The sequence below is a fragment of the Rhineura floridana genome, chromosome 20 (assembly GCF_030035675.1).
Source record: "Rhineura floridana isolate rRhiFlo1 chromosome 20, rRhiFlo1.hap2, whole genome shotgun sequence".
NCBI lineage: Eukaryota > Metazoa > Chordata > Lepidosauria > Squamata > Rhineuridae > Rhineura > Rhineura floridana.
In genome coordinates, this window is record NC_084499.1 from 18,737,555 (window position 1) to 18,753,074 (window position 15,520).

At 49.0% G+C, this 15,520-nt stretch overlaps 1 protein-coding gene across 1 annotated transcript in view; it reads left to right on the forward strand.

The window, feature by feature from the left end:
• Positions 1–1,386: 1,386 nt before the first annotated feature.
• Positions 1,387–15,520, forward strand: part of FIBCD1 (fibrinogen C domain containing 1) — a 66,438-nt gene continuing 52,304 nt past the window's right edge. Inside the window, exon 1 of the mRNA XM_061603881.1 lies at positions 1,387–1,458. Coding sequence (XP_061459865.1) covers positions 1,387–1,458 — 72 coding nt within the window. The remainder of the gene's footprint in view (positions 1,459–15,520) is intronic.

Consider the following 15,520-nt stretch of genomic DNA (forward strand, 5'->3'; position numbering starts at 1 on the left):
GGAAATTAATAATAATAATAATAATAATAATAATAAAACTATTGTTGTTGTTGATGCTGATACTTTCCTTTACTGAATTGTTTTACTGGTATTATTTGAATGACTGAATATTTTACATATAAATAAATCATGCCTTCCTCGCTTTTGTTCAGTATTGCAGGAGGAGACTTGCTGATGCAATTTGAGTTGATTAAGTGGCTAATGCAAGTTGATTAAGTGACAGTTTAAGGGGGAGAGAGAGAGAGAGAGAGAGAGAGAGAGAAACGGCCCATTAGTTCCCCTAACGTGGATTAGTTCTATCTTAAATCAGTGGTGCCATTAAGGTAATTTCAGACCCCGGACTTAATGGTCTTGCAGCCCACCCGTTCTCCATAGATGGAAATGTGCATTACCTCTCAGTGGAACATAAGAAGCTGAGACCCTGGACGACTACTCCCTTGCCCAGTGGCATAGTGGCAAACTCAGCCGTGCAGGGTCCCTTGATGATTTCCCCAGCCAAGCCCCCTCATAGCCACGCCCCCTTCTAAGATTACGCAACCTTCCGCGGAGCATGCAAGGGGAGCAGAAGAGCCTTCTCAGGGGCTGACTCCCCTCCTTTCCCTCTGATTGTCTCCAGTCAGCAGGAAAGCAGGTTAGAAGACTCTTCTCAGTAGCCAACTCACTCCCTTTCCCTACTAATTGCCTCACCGGATGCTGGAGACACAGGGACCTTGCTGGGGACCCTGCTCTCAAAAAAAGTAAGGGGTCTAAGATCCCCTGAGAGCCCGCACGACTACACTACTGCTCGCGTCTCTCTCTCTCTCTCTCTCTGGGTCGCGTGGAGCCGCAGCAGAAGCGCCCAGAGCTCCAACCAGGCGGCGGCAAGAGCATCCCCTGTCGCCTCCTCTCCCTCCCTCCCTCCCTCCGCCGGCATTCCCAGGGGAAGAAGTTTCCGCCCAGGCGGGGTCCCCCTCCCCAGCAGGACCCTTCCTTCTCTCCTGCGAAAGGGGCTCCTTTTGTCCGGCGCTGGCCAAAAAAGAGCGCGCGCGAGGAGGGGGGCGCTCCTTGGCGAGCGAGTGCGCGAAAGAGAGGAGGGGGGGCAGCTTCTTTGAGCGGCGGCCAAACCTGCCGCAGCTGCGTCCCTAAGCCGGGCGAGAAAGGAGGCGAGGAGACCCTCCACGCTGCAGGAAGGACCCCACCTGCAGGCAAACGCGCTCGGGGTGTCCCCCCCCTCAGCTTTTTCTCTCCCCACCTCCCGCCCGCCCCACTCTCTCTGCCTTTCTGCCTTTGGAACGCGACCTGTTCCCTTTTCTTGGCTCCTCGGCTCTCCCCATCGCGCCTCTGGGTGCCCCCCACCGCGCCCCGCCCTCACCTCCTCCACCAGCCCCTTTGCCCCCTCTCCGGAAGATGGTCAACGATCGGTGGAAGAACGTGGGGGGAGCGGCTCAGCTCGAGGACGGGCCGCAGGAGAAATCCCAGGTAAGCATTCCCCCCCCCCCAAAAAAACTATTTTTATTTTAAGGAGGGCTGGGGATGTGAAGGCGAGAGAGAAGCGAGTGGAGGAGAGAGAAACTGGCACAGCAAGAGAAAGGGAGCGGGAGAGAGAGGTCCAATCCGGGTTTGTTATCCCCGGTAGCGCAGTGGCAAATTCAGAAGTGTGGGGTCTCTTTATGTTAGTCACAGCCATGCCCCCTCCCCCCTTTTTGTTTTGCTGCTGGGTTGAGAACGAGGTCTTTGTTAATGCCTTCTCCCATATCAACAGATGCCCCTATAAGCACGAAAGGGGAGACCGTTAGCTACTCAGAAGAATCTTCTCAGTGGCTGATTCATCGCCTTTTACTCTGATTGGCTAGTAGGATGCTGGAGACATAGGGACCCTCCTGGGACCCTGCTCCCCAAAAAGTAAGGGGTCTATGACCACCACAAGACCCTAGACGACTACGCCCCTGGTTACCCCCCCTTGCAATTCTGGGTAGTTAATGTGAGGCTAAATAAGAAACTCTCTTAGAGCGTCTGCTTTGAGGGCAGAAGGCTGTCCGGTTCAATCCCTGGAGTCTCCAGATAGGGCTGAGAAGGTCCCCTCTCCAACCCTGGTGAGCTGCTGCTAGTCAGTGTTGGCAGTTCTGGGCTAGGTGGACTAAGGGTCTGGCGCGGGGTGAGGCAGCACCCAACGTTTCCCTGCTCCTCGCTGCTGTTCATCTGCCTCCCAAGATGGAGCGATCACTCTGGAGTCACTCTGGAAGGAAAGGATGCGGTCTTGTGGACAGGTCAGGATAGGAGAGCCCCCCTTTCTTTAAAAACAAAAACAAACAGCCACCCCCAAACTTTTGAGCCTCCTATTGATGCCTCTCCTCCCCCCTTCATGTCTTCTGTCCTGCAACATGACTGCAGTGTGTCCGTATTTTTAAATTTTTTGGGGGGGAGAGCAAAGACGTATAATTATTTGGGACACCCCAAATGCACACCGCTGCCCACACCTCCGAGACATGGTTTACTTTTCAAGCCTTCCCCCGCCCCCCCTCCTTCACCATCCGGCCAGGTTGAGTGGCATCCGGTCATCGGCTGGGGAGGGGGGGCCGGGGTCGCAGGTGCATGGCCCGCGGCACTCTTGGAAGCAGGTGCTCTCCGAAGCTCGGGGGAGCTGAGCGGATAGCAGCCCCTCCGCCTTGGCACCGTTGTCCCTGCTTACGAGAGGCTGGCACAGGCGCAGGGCTCTCTGTGGAGTGCCAACTCCCGGATGCCAGGCGGCACGCTCCCTCCCGGCTGCCCTCGCTTCCCCGGGGACCCGCTGGGAACCTCTGTTGCTGGCTGTTGGCAAAATCCGCCTTGAATTATTTAGCTCATTTATTTACAGGCAGAATGTCATTCTCTCTCTCCCTGGCTCAGTGGCTGGGCTGCAAGGTGGGCACACCGATAGGCAGGCCAGGGAGAGGCGAAACAAGACACCCCCCTTGGTTCAGCCGCTTGCACATTCCCCTTCCCCAAAAAGCACCTACAGATGCACCTAATGCCTCCCCCTGTGAGCTCGGAGGCTCTCTCTTGCAGAGGAAATGAAATAGCCAGGGGTGGCTGCCATGCCCTTTGGGACTGGTGGGGCGGAAGGCACCCAAAACAAGAGCCCATCCGTTCTAGTTTTGACACCTTCCTGTTGCTGGTACAATATTGAGGCTAAGGAGGAAGACACTGGCAGGCAGTGCCAGCCCCTAGACTGGTTGGAAGGAGGAAGGCAAGCAGGGGCGTGTGTGTGGCTGAGGATTGAGTTTGGTGGGACAGCACTCCATTTGCCCTGCTGGCCAATCCTCCTCTGGAAATATGCGTTTCTGTCCAGGTGGTGTGCTACTTTGCCACCACAGCAATGACCCTCTCCGAAAGCACGCTGCTCTTTTCCCAATCCTTTTTTGTTGAAGCTGGTCCCCTGCAGTTGCCCCCTGCCCTTTGCCACCTCTAAAAAAGAAGTAGCCCAGGGTTCCTCTGCAAGACTGCGGCCTGGCAGGAGGGCAGAGGAGTGACCTGTCTCGAGTGCAGGTGCTGATGAGCTGTGCACCTGTGCACCCGTAGGAGAAGCAACTCGCGAGGGATCCTCGCAGTCTCCCTGTGGCTTCCCAAGTGCAAATGTGCATCGGGGAGAGAGAGTGTGTGTAGGTAACGTGCTCTAGCTTGGAAAAAAGTCTGCAGATCAGGAAGCGTCTGCTTGCAGGGCGTGCATGCACAGTTGTCCAGTGGTGTTGTGCAAAGTCGCTGTCGCACCGTGTGCGCACCACTCTGTGGTCCACCCAGTGGAAGGCTGGACACGAACGCGTCAGAGTGGGTGAGGGCACACAGGCCTGCACATGGCCTCATGCGTGCCCTCATGACCATCTTGGAAAGAGACTTTGTGCATTGATTCGATTGCTTTTCCATTCTGTCGCACGTTATTAGGCACCTAGGAAGCTGCCATATACTGAATTGGCCCATCTAGGTCAGTACCGTCTACACTGACTGGCAGCAGACCCCCAGGGCTTCAGAGAGGGGGCACGCGAGGCGGATGCGCTGCCACTGGGCTACAGACCCTCCCCTAATATTTATTTGATTTCTTTCCCACTCTTATCTCACGTTAATGTTATTAATGTGAATGCTAATATTACTCCAGTGGTGCCACAGCTTTGGAAACCAACCCCCCCCCCCCCCGGGTAAAAGAGGCTTGAAAGGTATCGAAATTACAGTCTTTTTGAGTGTCAGCCATTTGAAAGGAGTTATATTTTTTTTTTATCATGGATTACATTTTGCTTATGTTGTAACTTTATTGCTGCTGTCATTAGTATTGTACGCAGCCCTCGGATCTGTTTGAATGAAGGGTAGTTTAGATTTTTTTTAAAAAATACAAACACATTCTCTCATTACTACACACATCAAGCTCTGCAGGTGAGGGCCTCCCGCAGATGCCATCAGGAGGTCCATTCTGCACAACATAGGAATTGGGCCTTTAGTGTGGCGGCACCTGCCCTTTGGAATTCCCTCCCCTTCAATATTAGACAGGCGCCATCTCTGCTATCTTTTCGGCACCTATTGAAGACCTTCCTCTTTCAACAAGCCTTTGAAGCGGAATCCTTATCACAGTCTGTGTCTGTGTTGGGGCTGCAGTTTCAGATGTTTTTAAAGATTTTTCAAAATATTTTTTAAAAGACGCTTTTTGAAATGTTTTAGGATGTTTGTTTAAAAATTGTTTTAAAAGATTTTTCTCCAGTGTTTTATGAATGCACTCTACATGGGGCTACCCACCTTGCACCTGGTCCAGAAGCTTCAGCTGGTGCAAAATGCGGTGGCTAGGCTGTTGATGGGAACACACTACTGTCGACACATCACTCCAGTGCTTAAAAGCATGCACTGGCAGCTCATATGTTCCCAGGCCAGGTTTAAGGTTCTTGTATGAATTAACAACTTGGGTCCAGGATATCTTAAGGACTGCCTGGTCCCTTATATCCTGGGCCCAATCATTGAGATCTCTGGGTGAGTCCCAAGTATGACTCAGATGTATCGCTTGTAATGACTAGAAGCCACAGATTCAATATAGTGGGCCAAAGCCTGTGGAACTCCCTTCCACTGAGATTAGACAGACACCCTCCTTGCTGAAAGTCAGGCACATGACACAGGTTTTGTTGTTCCAGTGGGCATTTTAAGATACTGCATGATCTTGTTGTTTTATTTTATGTAGGGCTTGTTTTTATGTACACTGCTTGGAAATGCAAATTTATTTATTTATTTATTTATTTATTAGATTTTTATACCGCCCCACTAGCATAGCTCTCTGGGCGGTGTACAGCAAAAAATACAAATATACACAATAAGAACCCATAATATAATACAACAAGGACACATATAAAAGAATGAAAGATCTAAAATCAGTTACAGCAAGTTTTAAAAACTAAATTAAAATTAAAGTTAGATTAAAATGCCTTAGAAAAGAGGAAAGTTTTAACCTGGCGCCGGAAAGATAACAATGTCGGAGCCAGGCGCACCTCATCGGGAAGACTATTCCACAGTTTGGGGGCCACCACTGAGAAGGCCCTAGTTCTTGTTACCACCCTCCGAGCTTCCCTCTGAGTCAGATGTAGTGTACGGGCAGGTTCATATCGGGAGAGGCGTTCCAGCAGGTATTGTGGTCCCGCACCGTATAAGGCTTTATAAGTTAAAACCAACACTTTGAATCTGGCCCGGAAGCATATTGGCAGCCAGTGCAAGCGAGCCAGAACAGGTGTTATGTGATCGGACCGCTTGGTCCTTGTCAACAATCTGGCAGCCGCATTTTGCACTAGCTGTAGCTTCCGAACTGTCTTCAAAGGCAGCCCAACGTAGAGCGCATTGCAGTAGTCCAAACACGAGGTTACCAGAGCATGTACCACCGATGTAAGGTCCTCCTTACTCAGATAGGGACGTAGCTGGGCTACCAACCGAAGTTGGTAGAACTCGTTCCGTGCCACCGAGGCTACTTGAGCCTCAAGTGACAGGGAAGGATCTAAAACAACTCCCAGACTGCGAACCTGTTCCTTTAGGGGGAGTGTAACCCCGTCCAGGACAGGGTGTATATCCACCACCTGATCAGAGAAACCACGCACCAGCAGCATCTCAGTCTTGTCTGGATTGAGCCTCAGTTTGTTAGCTCTCATCCAGTCCATTATCGCGGCCAGGCAACGGTTCAGCACATTGACAGCCTCACCTGAAGAAGATGAAAAGGAGAAGTAGAGCTGCGTGTCATCAGCGTACTGATGACAACGCACTCCAAATCTCCTGATGACCGCACCCAACGGCTTCATGTAGATGTTAAAAAGCATGGGAGACAGAACTGACCCCTGCGGGACTCCACATTGTAGAACCCACGGTGTCGAGCAATGTTCCCCAAGCACTACCTTCTGGAGACGACCCGCCAGGTAGGAGCGGAACCACCGCCAAGCAGTACCTCCAACTCCCAGCTCCGCGAGCCTCTCCAGAAGGATACCATGGTCGATGGTATCAAAAGCCGCTGAGAGATCAAGGAGAATCAACAGAGTTACACTCCCTCCGTCCCTCTCCGGACATAGGTCATCATACAGGGTGACCAAGGCCGTCTCGGTGCCGAAACCGGGCCTAAAACCCGATTGAAATGGATCTAGATAATCGGTTTCATCCAATAACGCCTGGAACTGGCCAGCAACCACTCGTTCCAAGATCTTGCCCAAGAATGGAACATTTGCTACTGGTCTGTAGCTGTTGAAATTTTCTGGGTCCAAGGAAGGTTTTTTCAGGAGTGGTCTCACCGCCGCCTCTTTCAGACAGCCAGGGACCACTCCCTCTCGTAAAGAGGCATTTATCACTTCCCTGGCCCAGCCAGCTGTTCCATCCCTGCTAGTTTTTATTAGCCAAGAGGGACAAGGATCTAGTACCGAAGTGGTAGCACGTACCTGTCCAAGCACCTTGTCCACGTCCTCGAGCTGAACCAACTGAAACTCATCCAATAAAACATGACCAGACTGAGCTCCGGACACCTCATTAGGATCAACTGTTATAAACTGAGAGTCTAAGTCCCGGCGGATGCATAAGATCTTATTCTGGAAGTGACCAGCAAACTCATTACAATGGGCCACCGATGACCCTACCATGTCCTGATTAAGCAGTATACAAATGTCTTTAATAAACAAATAAAGCCAAGGTGACTGCTACATCACAAAACATAAAAATCAATGGCGCAGCATTGTTAAAATACAAATAATTTTTAAAATACGCCCTAATTAAAATAGACAGTAAAATGACCCCATGAAAGCATTAAAATATAATAGTCCAGCATTAAAGTATGCAGTCAAACAATTACACATTAAGACAACACAGCAATTAAAACACTCGGGTTAAGAGATCAAGGGGGCATCGGTGTAAACAGGCGCATCTTCAAAAGCTGGCAGAATGGCAGTACAGATGGGCCCTCTCGTATTTCAGAAGGGAAACTGTGAATATGCACAAAAGATACAATGTGTAAAGGCGCCTGTGGGTGCATTTGCTGACGTGTATCTGAAAGAGGACTGTGCAACAGCTGATGTGCAATAGTCTATGGGAAAGAGCTCTGCACTGGCCTATGGGAAAGAGCAATGGCCTGTAGGATCAACTGAAGAATCACACAGGGGATGTGGACGTTTGCAGGAAATGATGTGTGCACGTGCCTGCTTGCACACGCATGCTTTAGCGCATGGCAAGGGTGTCGATTGGAGGGCTGTGCTTGCAAAAGGCTAGCGCTCCCAAACCAGAAACAAACAGCCAAACCTCCAGCGTATCCCTTGTGGCAAAAGTCAGAGAAATGAGGCTTTGAGCACAAAGGTGAAAGGAGACTCTAAGCTTGAGACTGCACCGCCTGGTTTTCTCGCTACAGCAGCTCTGAGCCCCGAGGCACTGCTTTGAGTGGGGAGGGGGGAGACCTGATTTGACATCCCCTCAGTGCATCTGGGCACCCAGGTCCCTGAACATCTCTGTCTGCCTCCAACCCTGTTCTTAGAAGGTTTCAGTACTCCAGACAGGCGAGACAAAAGGATGCTCATGGTTAGCCTTGCTGCAGGGCGAAAGGAGGCAAATTGCTCAGGAAGGGAGGGGAGGGAGACAGATAGATCTGGCCCCAGGGTATGAAGCCACTTGGAATTTCTCCTGTCAAGCCCTGCTGGAAAGGGCCAGAGCTGCACCAGAAGAACACCCAAGGCCTTGGAGGAGTGGGGAGGGTGGATCTGAGGGCTGGGGATGTTGCAAGCATTTTAACATGATGTGCAGGATAACTGTTTGCGGGTAGGCTCTGTGTTGATTGCAGACCATAGATAAGGAAGCTCAGGCTTGGAGGCCAAATGGGGCTCTGCAGGGTTTTCTACCAGGCCCACTGGCCCTTTCCCCTGGCCACATCTCTCACTGCTTTGCACACTCCTTGCGTGTGCTTGCCTGGCTGAAGTGGTGTCCTTGAACCCAAATCATGTTTCTTGCTTGCCTAGATGGAGGATAGAGAGGGGTGTGGGAGAGTGTGTCAGAACTAGTCTATGGTGCAAAGGTAAATATTATATTAATTGCTCGGCCCAGTTTTGCCTTGGGCCTTGCCCACCCCTGGGATGTGGCCCTTGGAAGGTTGGCCAGAAGGGAATGCAGCCCCTGGGCTGAAAAAGGTCCCTCGTTTCTGCTCCACAGGGAAGAAGGTACCAGCTCAACAGTCCAGCTTGGTGTCCTGTTGTGGTCCTGTGATGGAGCCCATGGGGCAAGACAGATCAGTCGCTTCAGCACCATGGAGAGCTCCCCTTGAGCAACTTGTCCTGACAAGGGCTGGAATTGAGCTGAGGGCTTCTAGAATCGTAGAGTTGGAAGAGGCCTATAAGGCCACTGAGTCCATCCCTCTGCTCAATACAGGAATCCAAATTAAAGCATCCCCAACAGTTGGCTGTCCAGCTGCCTCCTGTAGGCCTCCAGTGTTGGAGAGCCCACCACCTCCTAAGGTCATTGGTTCCACTGTCGTACAGCTCTAACAGTTAGGAAGTTTTCCTGATGTTCTGCCAAATTCTGGCTTTCTGCAACTTGAGCCCATTATTCCCTGTCCTGCACTCTGGGATGATCGAGAAGAGATCCCGGCCCTCTTTTGTGTGGCAACCTTTCAAGTTACTTGAAGAGTGCTATCATATCTCCAGTCTTCTCTTCTGAAGGCTAACCATGCCCAGTTCTTTCAGTGTCTCCTCATAGGGCTTTACTTCCAGTCCCCTGATCATCTTCGTTGCCCTCCTCTGAACCTGTTCTAGTTTGTCTGCATCCTTCTTAAAGTGAGGTGTCCAGAACTGGATGCTGTACTCAAGATGAAGCCTAACCAGGGCCGAATAGAAGAGAACCAATACTTTTGAGCCTCTGCTTCCTGCCTACCTTCCCTGGCCTCCAACCCTATTTGGAGAACTGATGCCTTTCAAAGGGACAACCCTCTAGTCTGAAGATAGGCCCTTCTCCTGTGCTCCATGACCTCTCCCCCTGGCCACCCCGGTGCACTCCCTGTGCCATCGGACCAACTAGGTACTGTGAGAGGCTATTATTTATTTATTTGTTTGTTTGTTTGCTTGTTTGTTATTATTAATATTATTTGATTTATATCTCGCCCTTCCTCCCAGCAGGAGCCCAGGAACAGGAATCTGCTCCTCATGCTTGGAGGAAGCCATCTGTGATGGTCTTGGCTCCAGTTCTATGGGCCCTGGTGCTACGGGATCTGGTTCAGTGGGCTTTTGGCTGCCAGTTTTAAGGTTTGGTGGTTCCCTGATTACCAGCATTAGGTTCAGGGCCAGGAACCCAGTCCAGATCCTTAGCTGCTGACACTGTAGCCTCTGGCTCACTCTCCAGGTCTTTCCTCCAGCCTCCAGTAAGAGTGGGGAAGGCTGCAGATCACACCCAGAACCTCATAAATGCAAATCATGCACTCTGCTGCACAGCAACATCCCCCCTCTTGCTTTGTTTCAGCTGGCATCCATCCCCTGTCTCATTCTAGTTCTCTGGGAGCCTTCCACCCCCTGTAGGAAGGCCAACATGCAGCAGTTCGCCCTATACGTGATCATCATTGGATGCTAGATCTCTGTGGAACTGCCTTGGGGATCACAGCCCCCCCCCAAAAAAACATAAAGCCAAGAGCAGGATAAACTTAAAAAGCCATTCTTGTTCTTCCCTCTCTCTCTCCCTTACCCCATTCTCTCAAATCAGCAGACCTTGTAACAGTCAAAATTGGATAATTTCCCTGTAGCAGAATCCTCCCTGCACTGCCCTCCAAGGATTTTGATAATCAGAACTCAGTTCTGCCCGGTTTCTCTCCTCCCCCAATATTAGCAATAATCAGGGTGGTTAGCTCGATAAGGAACGTTTACTGGATGCATCTGCTCTGCAGCCGATCGTATGCATGTCGACTCCCACCGATTTCCAATGGTTCTTGCTCCCGGTTTGAGTGTGCAGAAGCCACCCCTACTGTGCATGCTTACTCCCAAGTAGGGATGGAAAGATCTGTCGATTTCGGTTCTCTCATGTTCTCACTGTTCTAATGCTAAATTCAGTCCTCTACAGTTCTGCGGCAATCTGTGTTGTTGTTGTTTTTATAATCCTCATGAAAATTCTCCACCATTTCAGTCCAAATTTCTCCAAATAAACACGTGTGTAGGCAGTTTTGACAAAGGTACACATTTTTGCAAGCCATTTCTCATCATTTCATGCCTTTTTGCATGTTATTTTCATATATTCATTTTTATGCACACTTTCCCCTAATATATGCCTTTTTGTAAATGTTTAGTTGGCGAACTGCATCCCAAAATTCTAATAAATGTGAATTTCGAAGGACGGCTGTGTTTCGGTTCTCATATTGTTTCAGAAAATGCGAATTTGATTAATTTTGCTTGAAATGCAAACTGAATTGAAATTGTCACCCATCCCTACTCCCAAGTAATCCCTACTAAGTTCAGTGGGGCTCTGGGCAATTCCAGACTGTTGCAGTTTTTGAGGTGGGATTCAATCCAAACTCAGCAAATTCAGGTTGGGCGGTCATAGCTGTTTGGGAGGTCTTGCCCAACAAACCTCCTTCCTCGAAAGATCAGCCTTTTTCGTTATGGAAATATGCAGAGATCCTCAGTGGTCTGAGCTGCGTGTGTGCCAGTGTGTGCATTTACCTAAGAAGCAGGCTTTTACCCTGCATTTAGATCACGGAGTCTTAAGACTTAGTAAAATAAGAAAAGCGACTTTATTTATAGAAATACATAGTAGATAGGAAAGGCATACCTAGTTCTAACTACCTAACTACGTTGGAGGCGCAATGCCCAGACGTGGATATTGCCCTCATGGCTCAAGAGAGAGAGCAAAGACAAAGATGTCTCCGCTCTCCTTGGATGGTTGAAGAACCATCCAGGTAGGTAGAGAACAGCACAGGTAAAGGTAGGCAAGCCTAGCCAACTGGAGGACCCTAACTCTATCTTCCTTCTGGAGTGCAAACAAAAAAACCCAAACAGGAGTTGCTCTTGCCCCACTTCCAACATTTTTGTGATAAGGAAAAGGTCCTGGAAAGTATGGAGAAGCTTTAGCTTTGAATCAATGCCACCTCACCTCCTTGCAAACAAATCAGAATGCATGGTCATTAAATAACCAATATCGCCTAATCTGCCTGCAAACAAATCAGAACAACTGTTCAATAAACAAGTTGTCTGGAAGCACCCTTTGTGTAGGTAGGATTGCAGTCTCGGTCTGGGGAACATCAACTGAGTTTACATAAATGTTCACAGCACACAAATGGCAATGTCCTGTTGGGTGGCCGTGTTAAAATCCTGCTGCAAAAGCAAGAGTCTCACGGCACATTGAAGGCTAACAAAGGTATTGGGGGCATATGCTTATGTGGGCTACAGTCCACTTCATCAGATGCATGCCCTGTTATCCTGAGTTGCAACATGGTTGTGTGAGTGTAGAGGGATTGTAAACAGTTTGTTTGAGTCATGATTACAGTCAACATACCAGACGCAAAGTAGCTTCCAAAATATATACAAGCAAGCCCTTGGACCTTAGTCTCAAAGATTAAAATGTACCTTCACCAACAAATTGACTAAAGCTTTAGTCGATTCATTTACCAATTAAACCTCACAACCCTAGGTTCTACTTTAACTTTTGGAAACAGTGTGCCTCTGAATACAATTTTCTGGGAATTGCAAGTGGGAAAAGTGCTGTTATGCTCATATCCTGCTTGTGGGCCCCCCGTTGAAACATCTGGTTGACCACTATGAGAACAAGATGCTTGACTAGATAGGCCTCTGGCCTCATCCAGCAGGATCTTCTTATGTTCTTATGATGATGGGAGTCCAACACCCCTTTCTACTCCTACAAATACAACCACAGCCCAGAGCCCAAGATATAGTGATGGCTACCAGCTTGGGTGCCTTTAGAAGAGAGTTAGATAAATTCATGAAGGATAAGGCTATCAATGGCTACTAGCCATAATGGCTATGTTCCACCTCCACGGTCAGAGATGAAGAGCATGCTACTGCACTCTGGTCCTGCTTGCAGGCTTCCCATAATAGGGATCCGAAGGTGCCATCAAACACATTTCACTTTATGCGAGGCTAAAAGTGTTTTCAACTCATCTCCTTAGAACTGGTTGTGTCTTTTTCTTTAGGCATGCCTTTTCTTTTCTTTGCACACTCGAGTCCCAATCCTGACCAGATCCCCTCACCCTGTGCCTGCTGTCTAAAACATTGGAATAATAAGCACACATTTTGCCAAGCTAAACTGCAAGAATCACACAGGTTCTCTGCAGCAAGGTGGTTGCTAGATCAGCTAGGAACCTGGTGCCTCCCCTCATTGAATCAGCCAGGTTGTATGCCTTTAAAAGGGTTTGTTTTTAAAAGCAGCACATCTATGCATGTTTATTTATACACCTATCCTTTGGCTTAAAGAAATAAATGTATGTATGTATGTATGTATGTATGTATGTATGTGAACACTCATTTAAAAGTGGCTAAGTGCTCTAGATACAGGCAGAGAAAAATTGGGTTGATGGTGGCACAGGCACTAGCCAATAGGTCCTCCTCTTTCCCAATTCAGACTGCTGGAAATGTTTGTAAATCTCTTCCCTCCCACCCCTGCAGAGCACGGAAAAAGAGATGCTTCTACTGTATTCGATGAGGGCACTTTTGTAAGATAAATGTATCATCTGCCTTTGTCAAGGTTTGAAAGCATCTTTCACCGTCAGCTGAGTTAGGATGTGCCTTGTTAAGAAAGGCGACCAGATTCTTGGCGACTTGGGAGTACAAGATTTAATACTGCCCCCCTCCCTACCACCCACACTTAAAAGAGCTGTGTGGTGTAAAATCCTTGCTAGGAAGGTGACAGATGTAGTGGCTCAGACTAGATTATAGGAAGGCCAGCATCATGCAGGGTATCAAACCTTGTTATCACTGTGGGACGCAAAACACAACCATAATTCCTTTTTAAAAGGAAGTTCTGAAACTCTCTCTCTGTGTAATCCAGAAAAGTATTATACCCAATGAAAGCTTCAGAAGGAATGAAGTTGTGAGCCAGGGTTCAAAAACACCCTGTTTCCCAGTGACCTGCTTAAGCTCTGAAACGTTTTGTCTCGGAAGGGTTGCAACAAGACAAATGTTACATTATTGCTTCCTCTTTGCGCGCTATTGATAATGCCAAGGCCATGGGCTGAAGACCCATGGTGGCCCAGGGGGCGCAGGAGATGGAGGCCTGTGGGTTTGCCTTTCTGTTGTCAGAGGAGCTGTTGTTCAGGGGTAGAGAGCCTAGTGAAACAATGGGATTCGCTCCCACAGGATGGAGCGACGGACACCAACTTGGGTGACTTGAAAAGAGGATTAGACGCATTCATGGCAGACAAGACTACCCATGGCTACTACCCGTGGCTGTGTTCCTCCTCTATTGTCAGAAGCAGTCTACCTCTGAATGCCAGTTGCTGGGGATCACAAGTGGGGAGAGTTGCTGTTGCGCTCAGATCCTGCGTGGGGGCTTCCCATAATGGGCGTCTGGTTGGCCACTGTGAGAACAGGAGGCTGGACTAGACGGGCCTTTGACCTGGTTCAGCAGGACTCTTCTTTGCTGCGTTAGCTAAGAATGGAACCTCCATGCCCAGAGACAGTCTATCTCTGAATACCAGTTGCAGAGAAACTCAAGCTGGGAGAGCGGTGTTGTGTTCGGGTCCTGCTTGCATCTGGTTGGCCACTGTGAGAACAGGAGGCTGGACTAGATGGGCCACTGGCCTGATCCAGCAGTGCTCTGCTTATGTTCTACCTCCACTGTCGGAGGCCAGTTCCTGGGAATCACAGGTGGGGAAAGTACTGTTGCAGGTTTCTCTTGAGGGGTCCTCATTGGGGGCATCTGGTTGGCCACTGGAAGGACAGGATGCTGGAGTAGGTAGGTGCAGTTTGGCTTGATCCAGCAGTCAGACACTTTTGATGTCCTTATGTTCACCTCCTATGAGCTTACCACGCAGGAAGGTGCTGCTTTTCTCCACCCCCACCCCGGTGGGGCCCAGATGGTGGGAGCTTGGAGCGTCATCAGGCGCTTCAGTTGCTACCCTGTTAAAACATCTCTTTGGCCGTCTCCTTTCCCCTGTTTGAGCATGCTTATAACTCCATGCCTAACGGTGCCGGAGAGAAAATCAGGCAAATCAGCAACCTGCACTGAGTTCTGCGCATGGTCTTGGCTGCCTGAGTGCTTGGGCAGCTACATCTGGAAGTCAGGATAGATGACCACCATACAAAACAGCTCCAATTACTAGAGATGGGAGAGCAATTGAGTCCAGTTCACATTGAAAAGCAAAATTACTCAGTTGGCACTTACTGAAAGCATGCACAACCTGAAAACACAGCCACCCTTTCAAATGTGCCCTTCTCTGAATTTTGCAGCACCTTACTTCAGCCAAGGAATGTGCACGAAAATGCATATGAGAGGGGAAAGTGTGCATATCAATGAATTTATGAGTGAAAAAATAGCAGACAAAAGTGCATTATATTAGGAAGAATTGCTTTGCAGAAATGTGTGCACGAAGCAAAATTGCATAGAAAAATGTGTATGTTAGGAGAAATTTGCACTCAAATGCAGATGCATTTTAATGATTTTTTTTTTAAAAAAAATGCAAACGGATGTGGAAATGTGAACTGCACTTAAGGTTGAAAAAATGAGAAACCAGAATTGACACATTTGCCCATTCCTATTCATTACTGAGTCAGACCCTTCATTGATCTAACTCTTTGCTAGCTCCTTTGACCGGTGTGGATCTCCAAGGATTCCAGTCCTTCTGCCTGAGATCCTTTTATAACTGGGGATGCCAGGGATTACATCTGGGATCTTCTGCATGCAAAACATGTGCTCTGTCACTGAGCTACAGCTGAGCTGCATAACTCTGCTTTATTCAGTGTCTAATCCAGTATTGAGCCTGACTGCCACCAGCTCTCCAGGGTCTGAAGCCGAGAGAACCTTTTATTTATTTTATTTATATTTTATTTATTTATTGTTTGGATTTATATCCCACCCTTCCTCCCAGCAGGAGCCAAGGGCA